Source organism: Bufo gargarizans, chromosome 2 (assembly GCF_014858855.1).
Source record: "Bufo gargarizans isolate SCDJY-AF-19 chromosome 2, ASM1485885v1, whole genome shotgun sequence".
In the NCBI taxonomy this organism is placed as follows: Eukaryota; Metazoa; Chordata; class Amphibia; order Anura; family Bufonidae; genus Bufo; species Bufo gargarizans.
Genome location: NC_058081.1, coordinates 529444207 through 529463249, shown reverse-complemented (window position 1 = coordinate 529463249; position 19043 = coordinate 529444207). Strand labels below are relative to the sequence as shown.

Genomic DNA, 19043 nt, shown 5'->3' with positions numbered 1-19043 from the left:
ACTGAGGAAGATCTTTCAGGTATCTGAAGAATATAGTGAATATACTGTATTGACTATAAACTGGTCCAAATCGGCGTATATCCCTTGAATGAGTTTGTACCGGGGCCACTTGAAATCAAAGAAAGGCAAGAATCAGTCAAATATTTGGGTATTCAGATAACATCTAATCCTAGGGACTATCTGCAGCTGAATGTGCTCCCTAAAATACAAGAGACGCGTAAGAAAATAGAGGTTTGGAAAAAAATTAATATATGGCAGGTCGCATTTCACTGGTGAAAATGTTTATTTTACCTTCCTTAAACTACATGTTATGGAATGCACCAATAATAATTTCTAGAAGATTCTTTAAAATAATAGCCTCCCTAATACCAGATCTGGTATGGAGAGGCAAAAAATGAGAATAAGAGCACAGATACTGCATATCTACGAGAAAGAGGGTGGTTTGTCAGTCCCGGACCTAGAGTTGTACTTTATTTCTGGACAGATCAGAAACATGATAATTTGGAGTCACTCACATCGATACAAGACGATGGTAGCCGGGGTTAAGAAAGGCCTAGAAAACTGTAACATTTTTCAACTAATAGAAGCAGACATTCTGTTTCAAAAACAAGCTAAAAAAATACCCCTAATGGATATGTGGACTAAATCTTGGAATAAGGTGAAAGAACTTTGGTCGCATAAGGGAAGACACTCAGACACTTTGTTATGGGGAAACACCAACCTAACGGAGTTAAAATCAATTGAGCAAAAAGTCTGGTGGAAATATGGAATTTTCAAACTGGGCCAGATATGGAGAGAGGGAGATATAATTACTTATCAAGAACTTAAAAGGGAATATGTAAAAGATAATAAAGACCTGAGTTTCTATTATTTTCAATTGAAACAAGCCTTGCGAGTAGAGATAGGGAAAAGAACGCAAATTGTCCCTCTTCCATCAACCTTAGCTAATGTTTTGAATTTACCAATAGGGAGGAAATTGATATCTAAAATATACGGATGTCTGTTACATCAGTTGACAAAAAATAAAGCTATCACTTTGCTAAATTATAGATGGCAAGATGTCTTAAATACGCAACGACAAGAATTTGGGGAAAAGGTCATACAGGCAAAAAACAGAGTGTCAAATAGTTTCGCTTTTAGAATTACCCAGTTTAATATACTTTAACGCCTGTATTATTCCCCCAAGATTTTAATGAAATATTATAAATCCAAACAATTTAGCTGTAAAAAATATGGGGAAGAAGGGGTAGACGACGTTCATATACACTGGACTTGTATAAAGACCCAGAAATTTTGGGGGATAGTGACTGAAAAAATAGTAGAATATATGACTGATAACATAGAAAATGCTAATGAACGAGAAGTAGCATCCAAATTACTTTTTTACGTGAGGAAATGTATTGTAGCACATTGGGGAGATCGCGCCATACCTACAGTTAGGGAATGGGAGAACCTGACTAGAGTCTCATTAGTCGGAGAGAAATTTCATTTTGGTATCACCTAAAAAATACGTTTGCTAAAAGGTGGCAGAGATGGTTGAATTAGTAGACTGTGGCAGGGGTAGGATCTGGGGGACCGGGGGGGATAAGCAGGTAAGCAGCGAGGTTTCAGTATAATTCCTTTATTCATTTATTTTTTCCTGGTCTCTCTTCTGTCCGCCTTTGGCCGAATGCACACGGCCGTAAGCGGTCCGTGGAACCACGGCCTGGATTCCTGCTGAGAGCAGGAGCGCACGGCGTCATTGGTTGCTATGACGCCGTGCACTTCCTGCTGCCGCAATATAGATCATACCAGTGTATCACTGTATTGCGGCGGCAGCAGGAAGCGCACGGCGTCATAGCAACCAATGACGCCGTGCACTCCTGATCTCAGCAGGAATCCAGCCCGTGGTTCCACGGACCGCTCACGGCCCTTTAGGAGTGGACAAAGAAACAGGCAGAGTGGGAGGAATAGATTAAAATAAATTTCAACTAATTGTTTATTGTGTAAAAGAAAATAGGAAAAGTGTATACAATAATTTGCATGAATAAATGTATAAATGAGCATATAATAATAAAGAATATATATATATATAAAAAAAAGAGAACCTGGAATCAAATACACGGATGGCATTATTTGTTAGCCATTAGAGACAGTGTGAGTGTAGGAATGATAGTGCCCGCTCTGGGGTACTACAATATCAGACTCCAGTGTCCATATTAGTGTAAATTAACCACATTCTAGTGCATCAATATACCATTGCATATTCACAGAATTTTAATGCATCAATATATAAGTGTAAATTCAGTGCTTCAATTTACTAGTGTAAATTCAGCGCATCAATATACTAGTGTAAATTCAGGACATTTTAGTGGTTTAATATACCAGTGTAAAATAGGCATATTTTAGTGCGTCAAACTAATGTGCCTGGGCGAGAGAAGCCACATAGCAAATTAGTTGCTAAAGTGTGTCAAGTAGCAAATATCCTTCTGGCTGTCTCCCGAGCAACTACAACTGGACAAGGTGGTTAGCGACAATGACAATTTAGTGGTGCCACACTGTTTAAAGAAGTATGGTGGCTTGCAGAAGGTACTGGCCATGTCTAGGAAAGTTACTTTGCCTTTTAGCCATTCTTTCATGGGTAAAAATGCCCTCCTGAACTTGTAGAGACAAATCAGTCTGGCTTTGCACCACTTGATCCACGATGTTTGAACTCGCTGGACTTCTACCTTGCATATGCTGGGGCGTCTATGCAAGCAGCATAAGGTGGTGAAATATTACATCACCACAGCATGGTATTATTTTAAGGTGCTGCAGTGGCAGCTCATCAGGGACGTATGTCACTAACTCAGGCCCTTCAAAGTGGTCACCTGATTTGTCAGCAGGGACAACTCATGGTCCTGCACGCTGGCTCCAGTGTGTCCATCTTCCAGTTCCCAGCTTGTTTACTTCCGGTCAGGCATAGGCATCGTCACCTATATGTCCACGGTGCCACTGCTGCTCCATTCCCAGTTGTTTCCAGTCCATGCAGGATGAGGACGCAGCTTGGTTCCATCAACGCTGTGGCCAATCGCAGGCCTTTGCAGTCACAGCGGCTTGAACGCTTTATTACTGCTGTCCCATAGCATTAAAGCCGCTGTGACTGCTGAGGCCTGTGATTGGCTACAGTGGTGATCGAAACAAGCTGCTTCCTCATCCTACATGGACCAGAAGCAACTGGGAATGGAGTAGCACTGGGACCGCAGACATGTGAGGTTTTTTTTTTTTTATGTTTGGGGGGGAAGTTCCAAACCACAGAGGTTGTCAGCTTCAAGACCAGACAACCCCTTTAATAAAGCATATGGGCATATGGACAGGGGTTATCTCACCTGTAAATAATATACATATTTAATATGAGTCAGAGTCCTAAAATCCAAAATGGTTGAATCTATGTAGGTGGACAGATAAAAAAAAAAGATTGAAGATGACAGATGAACAAATAGATTGACAGATGATTGATAGATAGATAGATAGATAGATTTGAGACAGGTGGATAGATAGAAAGAGTTAAGATGGATAGATAAATACATAGATATATAGTAACATAGTTTATAAGGCTGAAAAAAGCCATCTGTCCATCCAGTTCGGCCTGTCATCCTGCAAGTTGATCCAGAGGAAGACAAAAAAAACACTGAGGTAGAAACCAATTTTCCTCACTTTAGGGGAAAAAAATTCCTTCCCGACTCCAATCAGACATCCAGAAAAACTCACTGGATCTAAGACCCTTCTCCAGAAATCTAACTCTTTGGCTCCATTCACACGTCTACAAATGGGTCCGCATCCGTTCCGCAATTTTGCGGAACGGGTGCGGACCCATTCATTTTCTATGGTGACGGAATGGGTGAGGACAGCGCACAGTGTGCTGTTTGCATTCGCATTTGCGGAGCGCGGCCCCGATCTTCGGGTCCGCAGCTCTGCAAAAGATAGAACATGTTCTATTCTTGTCCGCAGCTGTGGACAAGAATAGGCATTTCTATAGGGGTGCCGGGCGGGTGTGTTGCGGATCCGCAATTTGCGGGTCCGCAACACACCACGGACGTGTGAATGGAGCCTTTTATTGTACTCACCATCATCACCTCCTCAGGCACAGAGTTCCATAGTCTCACTGCTCTTACCGTAAAGAATGCTCTTCTATGTTTGTGTACAAACCTTCTTTCCTCCAGACGCAGAGGATGTCCCCTCATCACAGTCACAGTCCTGGGGATAAATAGATGATGGGAGAGATCTCTGTACTGACCCCTGATATAATTATACATAGTTATTAAATCTCCCCTCAGTCGTCTTTTTTTCTAAAGTGAATAACCCTAATTTTGATAATCTTTCAGGGTACTGTAGTATACCCATTCCAGCCATTACTTTAGTTGCCCTTCTATGAACCCTCTCCAGCTCTGCTATGCCTGCCTTGTTCACAGGAGCCCAGAACAGTACTCCATGTGTGGTCTGACTAATGATTTGTAAAGTGGCAGGACTATGTTCTCATCACGGGCATGCTCCTTTTGATGCAACCCATTATCTTATTGGCCTTGGCAGTACAGTAGCCAGGTACGGGTTGTCTAATGTTATGTATTTGTCGTGACACCAATTGCAGAGTGCGCAGGGTTCTACCCCAGGGCCCTTCCAAGGTGTTATAACGCACGTCCCAGATTACGAATGCCAGAGTGGTGTAATGGCTTATAATGTCTCTGTAGGATAGTGGTAGTGGTGTTAACGGTGTCTCCTACCTGGGTAAGGCTGGACTCCTGGCTCCTGGCTCACTTGCAATAAATTTGAGTGTAGTCATAGTAAGAGTAATAGAGGAATTTTGCAGCAGAAATGATGTCCAGACCTTTAGGTGAAGTTCAAACTTTTCTTTACTGAAGATAACTTGTATCCAAACAGTATGCAGCTTTGGTCTTTGGTCCCAGCAGGTTTTGGCAATCATTGGCAGGAATAAATGTTTCTGCTTTGAACTGTACCTTCTGCTTTGTGGGGACAGACTAGCTGAGGAGGAATGGCTTCTCCTAGGTCTCTGGACTTGACTTACAGATATATTCTCAGGGGATGCTTTCTTCCTGGAACTGGAGGTTGTCTGTAACTTTATGCTTTCTTTCCATCCAGTTGAGCTGCAGGGCTCAGACTGGGAATTTGATCAAGTCTCAGACCGAGACTTGGTCCTTACTGTCTTCCCTATGCAGGGGAAAACTAGAACTGAATCTAACTGCTTTTTTCCTCCCTTGCTGCTAGAAGATGGAACCCTCCACTTCTCTTCAGCAGAGGGAGGGGCGGGGGGGGGCAGAATAGAACAGGATTGTTCCACTCTTAATGGCCATAACATTAAAACTATCTCTACCAATGATGCTGCCACCTGCTGGTGGACCTGTAAAATTACAAGGAAAAAATTTCATTTAACATGGTTTTTCATGCACATTTGTGGAGACATAATACAAATTATATCTGATGACAATGTAAAAGCTCTTAAAGGGCAGTAGCGGAGTAGAGGAGTGTAGTAACACAACTCTGGGGTGTAACATTAGCAGCTGCTGCAGTATACTGTCCTCTTCCATGTTAATTATTTTACACAGTTTAGTGTCATCTGCAAAAATTGATATTTTACTATGCAAGCCTTCTACAAGATCATTAATAAATATATTGAAGAGAATAGGGCCCAATACTGACCCCTGAGTTACCCCACTAGTGACAGTGACCCAATCTGAGTGTGTACTGTTAATAACCACCCTCTGTTTTCTATCATTGAGCCAGTTACTTACCCACTTACAGACGTTTTCTCCCAGTCCGAGCATTCTCATTTTATATACTAACCTTTTATGTGGTACAGTGTCAAATGCTTTGGAGAAGTCAAGAAATATGACATCCATTGATTCGCCGCTGTCAAGTCTAGAACTTACTTCCGCATAGAAACTTATTTAAATTTGTTTGACATGACCAATCCCTCATGAAGTCATGCTGATACAGCATTATTTAAATGTTTTCATTGTAGTACTCCAAGATAGCATCTCTTAGAAAACCTTCAAAAAGTTTATCCACGACAGATGTTAAACTTACCTGCCTATATATTCTGGGCTCTGTTTTTGGACCCTTTTTGAATATTGGCACCACATTTGCTATACGCCAATCCTCTGGAACACTGCCTGCAATTCCCCCTCATCATTCTGTAAAGGGACGACACGTTCAGATTTATACTTTCCACCATTTATATAATTGAAGAACATTTTAGAGTTAGTTTTATCTCTCTTTGGCAATGAATCTCTCTGTCTCTAGTTTGTCTGCTTTTTTTTTGTCTTTTACATATTCTATTTTTTTCCTTACAGTTTTAATGCTTTCTCGCCACCCTCCTGTTTTAGTGATTTAAATGCTTTCCTTTTATCATTTATTGCATTCTTTACAATTCTATTTATTCACAGTTTTTTCTTGTTCCTTACCCTTTTATTCCCATAAGGTATGTACCTCTCACAATTAGAGTTTAGGATGTTTTAAAAAAACACCCAGTTTGTGGCTGTATTTTTATTTTTGAGGACTTTGTCCCAGTTATTTAGGCCAATGACCTCTCTTAGTTGGCTAATTTTGCTTTTTTGAAGTTTGGTATTTTGTGCCTCCCTGAAGAAACACTGTTTTGAATGACAACTGGAAGGTTATTATTTTATGGTGACTATTTCCCAGGTGTCCCCCAACCTGCACATCTGTTGTTCTGTCAAGTCTGTTGGTTAGTACTAAGTCCAGTATGGCTGTCCCTCTAGTCAGGTCCTGAATCAGTTGAGAAAGGTAGTTCTCTTTGGTTATTGCCAAGTACGTGTTTCCTTTATGAGATCTACAGGTTTGAGTTTCCCATTCTATATCTGGGAAGTTAAAGTCCCCCATAATAATGAACTCATGATTTGCAACCTCATCTATTTCTTTAGTAGTAGATTTTCTGTGGACTCTGGTATATTAGGTGGCTTATAATAAACTCCTATTAGTATTTTATTATTGTTTTTGCCTCTATGTATTTCTACCCACAGTGACTCCACATGTTCATGGCCCTCACTTATATTTTCCTGGAGTGTGGGCTTTAGACAGGACTTTACATAAAGGCAAGTATCACTACCTCTCCGGTTTAGATGATCCTTTCTAAACAGACTGTAACCCTGTACGTTAGCTGCCCAGTCATAGCTATCATCCAGCCATGTCTCAGTTATTTCTACTATGTCATAGTCCTCCTTACACATCACTTATTCCAGTTCTCCAGTTTTATTTGTCAGGCTTCTGGAATTAGTATACATACAATTGAGAGGTTTTTGTATATTTCTTACCCTACACCTTTCCTTATGAACTATTCTAGTCCCTCTTTACATTCCTCCACTGGTTTCATTACCTCACTCCAGGTCTCTATCTGCACTATTTTCCCCTCCTATAATGTAATTATCCTCCTCTTCAGTCCCTAGTTTAAACACTCATCTAACCTTCTAGCCATCTTCTCCCCTAAAACAGCTGCACCTTCCCCATTGAGGTGCAGCTCATCCCTAAGACAGAGTCTGTAGCGAGCCTGTAGCCGACAGGTCAGCCCAGTTCTCCAGGAACCCAAACTTCTCCTTCCTACACCAGTTCTTGAGCCATTTGGTAATCTCCCTAATCTCCCACTGCCTTTCTTGTGTGGCTTGTGGTACAGTACAGGTAGTATTTCAGAAAACACTACCTTTGTGGTCCTTTCCCTAAGGTTGTGACCTAAATCCCTAAAATAATTTTCAAGGATGCTCCACCTACCTCTAACTTTGTCATTGGTTCCAATATGGACTATGACTTCTGTATCTTAGCTAGCCCCTCCCAGTAATCTGTCAACCCGATCCATGATATGTTGAACTCGAGCACCAGGAAGACAACACACTGTTCGATGATTCCGGTCTTTGTGACAGATCACCCTATCTGTACACCTAATAATTGAGTCTCCCACTATCAGCACCAGTTTGGCCTGCCCTGCTCTCCTGGTCGCCAGCTTACCGGAGCTGACCTTCCCCTGACTGGCAGCGGAAGTGTCTGGCTGCAGCAGTGCTCTCCCTAAACTAACATCCCCCTCATCTGCCAACCTTGAAAACTTGTTGAGGTGTGTTAGATCAGGGCTAGCCTCTCTGGCACTCTTCCCTCTATCCTGCTTTCTAACTGTTATCCAGCTACCTACCTCACTTTCTTGAGCCTCCATGCTACCACCCTCCCCCACGTCTACCCCATAGAGTGCCTGCTCAGTGAGCAGCAAACTCTTTTCCAAATTGCCAACACTTCTCGAAACTTGCTAGTTTAGATACACGATATGCGATTCCTAACAAGTAATTTGCTCACATTTTGAACAATGATATGCACCCTCAAATGGCTGTTCCAGGACTGCAGACATTTGACAAGATGTGCACTGGACTGCATTGTCAATAATAAAACACATACTAAATGGGGATTACACAAGAAAAGAAATAGAAAAAATACAATATAGTGCAATAATAAGCAACTGATTTAGTGTAGTCTCCTAGAGTCCCTGAATCTAAAGTCACAAAATCTTAATTCTCACACTTAAAGGGAACCTGTCACCAGTTTTATGGTGTCCTAACTAAGGGCAACATAAATAAGTGACTGATTCTCGTAGCAAAAATGCTGGGTCACTTTCTTTAATTGACCCAGTCAATCTGCCAACATCTTGTATTGAAAAGCTCCAGCTCATAATGATGAGTCCTGAATATTCATGAGCTCCTGACTCTTCCCGTCTACCTGCTGCTGATTGACAGTTATTTTCCATATTAATCAGCAGCAGTTGGGCAGGGGAGTGGCTATAGCTGTTAATTAAATATACGCTGGACTCAATGACATCACGCTGGACTCAAATCAGCTCATTAGCATGCGGCATGAGGCATCTTTGTGTGTATATTATGAGGTAACCATCTGTTACACCAGTAAGTGAATACATCTAAGCCACTTTTTAGTAGTTAATGATTGTATATAATTAGTTAGATTATAATCAAATATCCACATGACAGGTTCCCTTTAATACAAACACACACTGGAAATCAAACATGTGAACGCTCACAAACTTTCGTTGCTTGTCTGCTTGTATAAGTGCTGCTCCTAAACAACTTCAAACCAGACTGTTGTTTTTTTGCCTCTGGATTCAAAGATAGATAGATACATGTAGATAGAGAAGAGATAGACAGACAGACAGAGAGATAGATATGAGATAGATAGATAGATAGATAGATAGAAGATAGACAGATAGATGTGTCAATATTCCTACCTGACACACTGGCACAGGGATAGATCCCTCACCAACATCTGCAGCATCTTTGGTGACTTTTTCCTTATGTGTAAAGGTAGGGGAGGAGCAGCATGTCAGGAACAGCACCAGGCCATCTTTCTGCAGGAAGTGTAGTATAAAAGCTGGTCCCCAGGGAACTGTCAGCAAAGGCTCCCAAAAAGCACATAGGAGAAAGCAGTTACTGCTTCCCATCATAATGGACAGAAGGAGAGTACAGAAGCCGTCACAGCTTCTGGTAAGAGCATAAGATGAACCTTCTACAGTCTGAGGGAGGGATGGTGCGAGGAGCTGTTAGGAGAGACTGGTCTGGCAGGAGACTGTGGTATTGCCCCCTATGTCATTGCACAGGTTGCACAGCCCTAAGACCGGCCCTAGCTAGCAGCGCTTCAATCTCCCCTGCCTCCTGCAGACAAGCAGTATTTGTATTAGCTTTATAAGACGCACTGCATCTCATAAAGCAGAAAATTCTGTGCCACTGGCAAAGGGGGCCCTGTGGCTTAGAAGCCCGGTCATAACTGCGACCACTGTGACCCCTTTAGCTACGCCGCTCAGTATCATCTCAGAGAAGGTTTTCAGTGTGTCAGGTGGCGTTGTCAAACCCAAATGGAAATATTTGTCCTCTTCAATTGTACACATGCCATCGTGGGTGCTACTCCCCCTACTGCCACTACCATTATCTCCATACAGCTGCACATATATGCCTTGCAACTACTACTAGTACCTCCCCTGCACAGTTGCACATCTAGTGCCTTGTATGTTTTCTTCCATGTTGTGCAGCTACTGCTGCCACTAGTAAGTATTGCTTCCGCTATTGCCCTTGCACAGCTTACCCCTTCTACATCCACACTGTGCTGGTGCTGACCCCAAATAAAAGATAACGTTTTTGGCCGGTTGTTCATAACATGCCACTGTTTCTTCTAACAATAACATGAATGTATAAATAAAGGCAGACATCTTTTTTTTTTTTTACTTTTTCATATTAAAAAGCATGTCAAATCTGAAGGCTTGTTTAACACCTTCAACCATGCGTTTACCCATCGTTATATATGTCAGTGCCACTCTGGCATTATTTACTATTGCTGTCATTGCGTTTATTATTTCGAGGAGACCTTTGAGTGTCATATACCAATTTTTAGTGCAATTGGAGTACTTTTTATTTGGGTAGAATGAATTTGGAGCCAAATCACAAGCAAATTTTGAGGAGTTTGCTAATCTCTAGGGGTATCTACTGGTGCTGAGTTTTTAAGAGAACAGAGAATATATGTGGTTCTATTCCTTGATGATTGGCCAAGTATCATCTTGAGACTGTTGCTAGTTACTCCAACACTAAGCATCTTGGCAGCAGAGAATCTTAGATCTCATGTCAGCAGTGACAGGGACAGCTACTTGAGCCTTATGGCACGTATGCCCTCTATAGAGAGAGATTTTGAGCCTGTGGAAATAACCTGTAGGGGTTGAACAGTAGGTGCCCCCTGTTATTTCAAGCTCTGTAATCCCTCAGATGGTAAAAACATTTTGTGTCCATGCTATGGAAATGATCATGACATGGACAGAATTGAACGGGCAGCATGGTGGCTCAGTGGTTAGCACTGGTGCCTTGTAGCACTGGGATCTTGGGTTAGAATCTGACCAAGGACAACATCTGCCTGGAGTTTGTAGGTTCTCCCATGTGGGTTTCCTATGGGTACTCTGGTTTTCTCCCACACTCCAAAGACATACTGATAGGGAACAGATTGCGAGCATCATAGGGGACAGCGTGATGCTAATATCTGTAAAGTGCTACGGAATACAGTAGCGCTATATAAATGCATAAAATAAATAAAAACCTGATTTATTTGTCTTCGGTACTTAGTTGAGGCTCCCTGAATATTGTTGCTGACCGACAAAGTAAAGGTTTAGCAGTTCTGGCAGAATGCTCTCTGAATTCAGAGATCTTTAAGCAGATCTCCAGGATGTGGGAATTGCAAAAAATAAATCTCATGGTGACCAGATTCAATTAAAAGATCAACTCTGCCAAAATCTGAAGAGATTCAGTCTGACAACCTGATGGTTGACCAGCCTTTATTACTAACTAGAGGCTTTTGTGATGCAGTCATGAAGACTTGTCACACTTAGCACACTCAGGGTCTCAATACATCAAAAGGTTATGTTTTCCCCACTCATTCAGATGAGTCAAGGATGTAAACTGAAGAATTCACCAGTGCAGATTGTGTGTCTAGGGTACTCACCCCAGTCAAACCCTGAGGATATTCAACTGAACAACCTCTTTGACAACATAGGGGCCTTCCTGACATTTTCATGATGACCTTGTCACAACCAGGTCTCAATCCACCAAAAAATCTTACATAAGGGTCAAGGGAATCTGTTCAGCTTGGTATTTTACTCAATGATGATCCTGAGTGTATCAAACTCAAAGGTCAAAATTTTGGCCATGTCTGTCCGTAGGGTAAATCTTTGTCACAAGATCCCTTGGTGAAGAGGTTCCTGAAAGGTTTACTAAAATGTGGTCTTCCATATTCAAATCTGTGTCAAAATGAGACTTAGCCTTAGTTCCAAAAGGTTTAAGCTAATCTACTCTTAAACCTCTGGAAGAGGTCCCACATACATATTTGGCCTTAAAAGTTTATTTCCTCCTGGCCATGACATCTGCCATGAGAAAGCGGAAATCCTAGCATTGTCATCAGTGGTTTTGTACTTCAGATTCCTGCCTGACAGCTTCTTTCTAATACAATTGCCAAACATTTCACCAAGATATTGTTCTTTGGTAAACTACTGTATACTAAGGCCATTTCTTTCCATCCTGAGCTTTCCTCTAATGAGGGATGAAATTTCTATCCATTATATCTGTATAGATTTCCCAAGATCTATTTAGCCTGGTGTAAAGTGATCTGCAATGTTGAGAATTTATTACTTCATTTCTGAAAGAAACAACATCTTAAATGTGCCATGATTTTCCTAGGTAGACAGTTTGTGTCTGCCATTAGCCTAGCTTACTTTATTCAGAACTCTGATGTACCTCATTTTCTTAGAGCTCCCTCTGCTGGAGCAGTTTTCACCTTTTAGGCTGATTAAAGTCTGATCCTACTCCATCAGATTTGGTATGCAGCTTGGAGTTTGCACTGTATGCTGAATTTCCGGTTCTCAGAGGTTATGGCTCTCAGGAAGCCTGTTTTGATTTCTGCCACAGAAGACAGTTTTGCCCAGGACATCTGGAGCTTGAGCCCAGTAGGCTTCAGACTTACCAGACAGTAGAACGACACATGCAGTCAAAAAGTGAGGGCATCATTTATGACATCATTATGGACTCCTGTGCCAGGTCTCAGGAAACACAATAAAGTTATTGTACACTTTCACCAAGACATAAGGTGGTGTGTTAATAAAATCTGGACTGCCTGAGCTGAGTAGACGAAAAGCTAGAAATTTAACATGTCTTAAAAGAAATTTAAAATGTCTATTTGGTAAACTCTGCAGAGAGGAGACATTGCTAAAGGACTGATATACAGTCAGGTCCATAAATATTGGGACATCGACACAATTCTAACATTTTTGGCTCTATACACCACCACAATGGATTTGAAATGAAACAAACTAGATGTGCTTTAAGTGCAGACTGTCAGCTTTAATTTGAGGGTATTTACATCCAAATCAGGTGAACGGTGTAGGAATCACAACAGTTTGCATATGTGCCTTCCACTTGTTGAGGGACCAAAAGTAATGGGACAGAATAATAATCATAAATCAAACTTTCACTTTTTAATACTTGGTTGCAAATCCTTTGCAGTGAATTACAGCCTGAAGTCTGGAACGCATAGACATCACCAGACGCTGGGTTTCATCCCTGGCGATGCTCTGCCAGGCCTCTACTGCAACTGTCTTCAGTTCCTGCTTGTTCTTGGTGTATTTTAACTTCAGTTTTGTCTTCAGCAAGTGAAATGCATGCTCAAATGGATTCAGGTCAGGTGATTGACTTGGCCATTGCATAACATTCCACTGCTTTCCCTTAAAAAAAAACTCTTTGGTTGCTTTTGCAGTATGCTTTGGGTAATTGTCCATCTGCACTGTGAAGCGCCGTCCAATGAGTTCTGAAGCATTTGGCTGAATATGAGCAGATAATATTACCCAAAACACTTCAGATTTCATCCTGCTGCTTTTGTCAGCAGTCACTTCATCAATAAATACAAGAGAACCAGTTCCATTGGCAGCCATACATGCCCATGCCATGACACTACCACCACCATGCTTCACTGATGAGGTGGTATGCTTAGGATCATGAGCTGTTCCATTCCTTCTCCATACTCTTCTCTTCACATCACTCTGGTATAAGTTGATCTTGGTCTCATCTCTCCATAGGATGTTGTTCCAGAACCGTGAAGGCTTTTTTAGATGTTATTTGGCAAACTCTAATCTGGCGTTCCTGTTTTTGAGGCTCACCAATGGTTTACATCTTGTGGTGAACCCTCTGTATTCACTCTGGTGAAGTCTTCTCTTGATTGTTGACTTTGATACACATACACCTACCTCCTGGAGAGTGTTCTTGATCTGGCCAACTGTTGTGAAGGGTGTTTTCTTTACCAGGGAAAGAATTCTTTGGTCATCCACCACACTTGTTTTCCGTGGTCTTCTGTGTCTTTTGGTGTTGCTGAGCTAACCGGTGCGTTCCTTCTTTTTAAGAATGTTCCAAACAGTTGTTTTGGCCACGCCTAATGTTTTTGCTATCTCTCTGATGGGTTTGTTTTGTTTTTTTCAGCCTAATGATGGCTTGCTTCACTGATAGTGACAGCTCTTTGGATCTCATCTTGAGAGTTGACAGCAACAGATTCTAAATGCAAATATCACACTTGAAATGAACTCTGGACCTTTCAACAACACACACCTGGCCATGGAACAGCTGAGAAGCCAATTGTCCCATTACTTTTGGTCCCTTAACAAGTGGGAGGCACATATGCAAACTGTTGTAATTCCTACACCATTCATCTGATTTGGATGCAAATCCCTTCAAATTAATCCATTGTGGTTGTGTATAGAGCCAAAAACATTCGAATTGTGTCGATGTCCCAATATTTATGGACCTGACTGTATAAATTTTTAATGTTTTACTACTTTTGTGTTGTGTATCATCATATTTTTCAACAATATTTTATTTTATTTTTTTCTTGGAGACTTGAACTTGCACTATCTTGACTACTGGTACAACACACTGCATTAGTTATCTAGTTATATATTGAAATGTATTGTACCTGTCAGTTTTACACTGTCATTAACCCTATTAGATACGATCTGATTGTTGATTGTCTTCTGAAGCTGGCAAACCCAGAGGAGTAACCATTGGCACCCAGCTTTGTAGGTTGCCACAGGCTAGACAAAGGGAGTCCCCTGTTAACAATTTAGACGCTGTTTTTGCTATTGACCGACTGTATGATCTAAAGCAGTGATGGTGAACCTTTTAGTGTCTAGACTGCAACCCAAAACCCACTTATCGCAACGTGCCAACCCGGCAATTTAACCTGAATACTACAGTCCATTATAGTATATCTTCCATGTACTTTATCACTTCAATGTGCTGCCTGTGCTGTTCATAGTGCGTCCTGTGCTAATGAATGGTAGGGAAAGTCTAAGGCATATTGGTACACCATAGACTTTTCCCATGGTGCGGTTGCCCACAGAGACGGCTCTGAGTGCCGCCTCTGGCACCCGTGCCATAGGTTAGCCATCACTGATCTAAAGGGTTAAACTGCCAGGATTGGAACTAGATACTATCTCAGGAGTTGTCAGCTGTATGTCACACTGTATGACACCCTCTGCGAATAATACAGGCACAGGTCCTGAGTTTCCGCCATGCACTTGATGTAACTGTATGTCCAAATTCAGCAAGGCACTAGCTATCTGGATGGGCAGTTACTGTACTTTCTTTTGTGGGAAGGGGGTAAATAAATTTCTGCATAACAACATATACTGAAGAAAACAATGACTGATCTTCTGTGGAGGACCTGTAATACTTTAGTCATAAAATACATAACAAATACAGTTTGTACGTGACAAGGCGTATTATAAAGAATCATAAAGAATCTATAAGGTACAGATAGTAATGGCTTTAATTAGGGATGAGGGAATTCGCTCATCCCTAGTTTTAATAAAATTACATACCATATAACCTTAAATGTCTCTCTCTCTCTTGTAGACACAGTGATTATTACACCACAAGACACACGATGGGTTGGGGCCTGGTGGATCGGGTTCCTGTTGGGCGGAGTCCTTATGCTAATTTCGGGAATTCCTTTCTGCTTCCTGCCTAAGAGTATGTTGACGAAAAAGACACAGCCCTCCCCTGAAGAACAGAAGCTTAAAGTAACTGAGTGTGATGAAAAAGCCACAGTAAATGGTGAGATCACAGGGAATGTGTAAGTGAATGGTTTAGGTGCAGGCAAGTAAAGATTTTTGTTGCAGTTGATTGTCTTCACTGACACATTGTTACAAGACCGAAAGGATTTCAGGCTCTGGATAGAAACAATAATAAAGTCACTGATAGCAAGCAGGCATCTTGAAAATGGTGAGGAATTAAAGCACAAAGTTTGCAGAACTTTCCTTAAAAAATATTGTAGCTTTATTCACATAAGGTATACATCTTTTATGTGTGATTCAGTGCTATGGGGAATGTGGAGTGTAAGCTGTGCTGCTTAGAGCCTGTGGAAAACTGCTGCAATGTGGATTCACAATGGTACTTCAGTTTTTTTGATCAGCATATGACCTGTGGAACTTCAACTCCTAGCATGCCCTAACTACCTTCACTGGGAGTAGTAGCTGATGATCCTCATGTCAGAGATCAATTCTTAAGAGCTACACAGCCTAATGATCCCAGAACTGTTATGCTAAAATAATGTATCAGTCCGTGATGCCAACTAAATGTATTGTGGGAGGGATAAAAGTTCCATGTGATGAGTGGGAAATAATATTATCGCACGAAGGGGGAAAATGGTAGCCCTGATGAATATTCCTAGTGACCGCCGACTTTCTTCTCTCTCCTACAGGCTTCTTCCTCTCCCTGAAGGCTCTGGTTTGTAATCCGCTTTACAGTATCTTGATTATAATGACTCTCTTTCAAATGAACAGCTTTCTTGGATTCGTAACTTACTTACCCAAGTATATAGAGCAACAATATGGCCAGTCCACCTCCAAGGCCAACTTTATCACTGGTAAGTGATCAACTCTCAGTCAATCAATTCTCATGGAACCCTAGTTTATTATATCATAGGATAATCAAACTGGACAGGGAGAAACTGGCCTTACACATGACTAGGGATACTGTAGAATATTTGGAGCATACTGTGTGCAACCCTCAAACCTCATCATCCTCTGTTTAATGACACTCTGGACACTGTGTGGTTCAAGAAAAATAATGGCCACGGCAGGTTCCTTATTAATTATAATAACAGACTTTATAGTGAATTATTATACAGTAGCTATACAGCTATCAACAAAATTTGTTACTGTTTTTTTTCCGACACCCTCACCACATTTCCAAAACATTAGCAGGGTGTGGTTGGGAGAAGGCAGGCACATTTCACCAGAAATGGCCAGAGTAGATTTAATTTCCTGTGCATGGAGAGCAGAAGATATGACAAATGTATTAATATGCGTGTGTCTCTTAATAAATTGGTTGGTGAAACACCAATCTATAGTAAATAACTCCCAAAATATAAGAAACTTCTTGTCAAATATCAGATTTATAGAACATCATGAACATTAACTGCAAGGAGCAAAGGGCCTTGGATGGCCCTTTGCACCATTTCAACATGACAGATCTGTCCAGGTACTGCCTCCAACGATTAATTGAAGAGGGGTCGTCATACCTCTGAAGGGCCCTATAACCATTTTAATAGATGCCTTCCATGACTCCCTCTTCTCCACAACAAGCAGGTATTACCCCTTGTAGAATATGAAAGTCAATCAGCTCACCTCACCGAGTGCACAGGATCCGGACAGCCCAAACAGTATGACACATGTATGCAGAAAGTTGATTTAGCATGGTGGTTTAATAAGATTGGGCTTTTATTGAATCATTTAAAAGCAGCAAACATGTTTTGTGTCACGGGGTCCCTACCTTCAGCCTTTCGCTTCCTGGGGACAGTCTCCGTGCAGAGATTTAGTTGAAGTGAACAAAAGGAAGTCCAGACTTTGTGAAGTTTAACTTTTCTTTACTTCAACTAGACTTGCAGTAACAGAATGGTACTTGAGATTTCTATTTCTTAGTTCCAGCGGTATGTACGTTTCTGACAGTTGGTCTTGACTGTTTATTCCATAATTCTATCTTTAGCTTCATGTTTTGGTTCAGGGGCGGACTGACAAATCATGGGGCCCCCGGGCAATAGGAGATTATGGGGCCCCTGTGTCCCCGCCCACCCTCAAGCCACACCCATACACATTCCCACCCACATATCGCGCCGCCCACATCACCTACACTTGTTACAGAATTTTTCTTCACTATGTTCAATGTTTACTAATAAAAAATTAAAAAAAATTGAAATACTTACATTAAATAAGTTGTAACAATTGTACATTTCCAAAATGAAGGTTTTAATAAATTAACAAAATATAACAGGTGTAACAAATGTCTTCTTAGCTGAACATTTCAATAAGATAACAAAATATAGAATATGAAAACTTACATAGCAGAAAATACAGCAATTTTTTTCCTATTACCTAAATGTGAGCATCAATTTCAACACATTACAGTGCATCTTAAAAAAAGAAAAAAGTGCATCATAAAAAACACTGTAAAAATTGTAAACATTTGAATGGTTGACAGCATATTTTAGAACACATCCTGCACAGAATATTAGGAAACAAGTGTCTGTAAAATATACACACATACAAGCTAAATAAAAAAAAAAAAACTCACTCATTAAAAGTAAACGATTTTATCTTTCTCACTCCTTATGTTTAGTGCAACTTGCTTTTCTATTGCAATGAGCATCAATGGCTCCAGGTTTTGCTGTGAAAGAGATGATCTTAGTCTTGACTTTAATATTTTTAACTTGGAAAAGCATCTTTCACTCGTACACTGTGTAGTGCTCAGTGTAATTAAATATTGGTATGCCAAGAAGAGATGCTCAAAGGCCGCTGGACACAATCGGTACTGATACAGTAGTTTGAAAGCACAAGACATGTAGTTCTTGCAGGAGTCCTTCTTTACAGCAGCCGTAGAAGTAGATGGCTCAGATCTAGAGCTGGCATGTTGCTCTTCCAAATCTGAAACCAATTCTTCACTCTCCTCATCATCACTGCCATCCAACAAGCCTTTATGAATATTTTTGTAGCTGGAGTCAAATGAGATTAGTTATTCACGTAGAGCAACTAGGTCTATTACTGGAATTGCTTCTGAAATAACACTCAACTGCATTTTGGTATGCCCCAGGTACTATACTGCTGAAAAAATAGTGACCCTAATAGACATAATTGGAGTCATTTATCAAACTGGTGTAAAGTATAACTGGATTTCCAAAAGAGCTGTCAAAAATGAATGGTGGAACCTGATTGGCTGCTATGGGCAACTAAGCCAGTTCTGCTTTACACCAGTTTGATAAATTACCCCAAATGTCCCTATAGTGTCCACAGCAGCTATAATGTCCCCTAGAGTGCCCCGAGTAATAATACCACCCTCTATTGTGCTCCAGGCAATAATCCATGTATAGTGTCCCCAAAAATAATAGAATTGTCCCTACAGTGCCTCCCTAATAGCAACACCCCCATATAGTAATTTCCA

General features: G+C 41.0%; 1 protein-coding gene across 1 annotated transcript in view; it reads left to right on the top strand.

Moving 5' to 3' along the window:
• Window positions 1–19043, top strand: part of LOC122926114 (solute carrier organic anion transporter family member 1C1-like) — a 99106-nt gene that overhangs the window by 60316 nt on the left and 19747 nt on the right. Inside the window, exons 8-9 of the mRNA XM_044277499.1 lie at window positions 15462–15662; window positions 16309–16473. Coding sequence (XP_044133434.1) covers window positions 15462–15662; window positions 16309–16473 — 366 coding nt within the window. The remainder of the gene's footprint in view (window positions 1–15461; window positions 15663–16308; window positions 16474–19043) is intronic.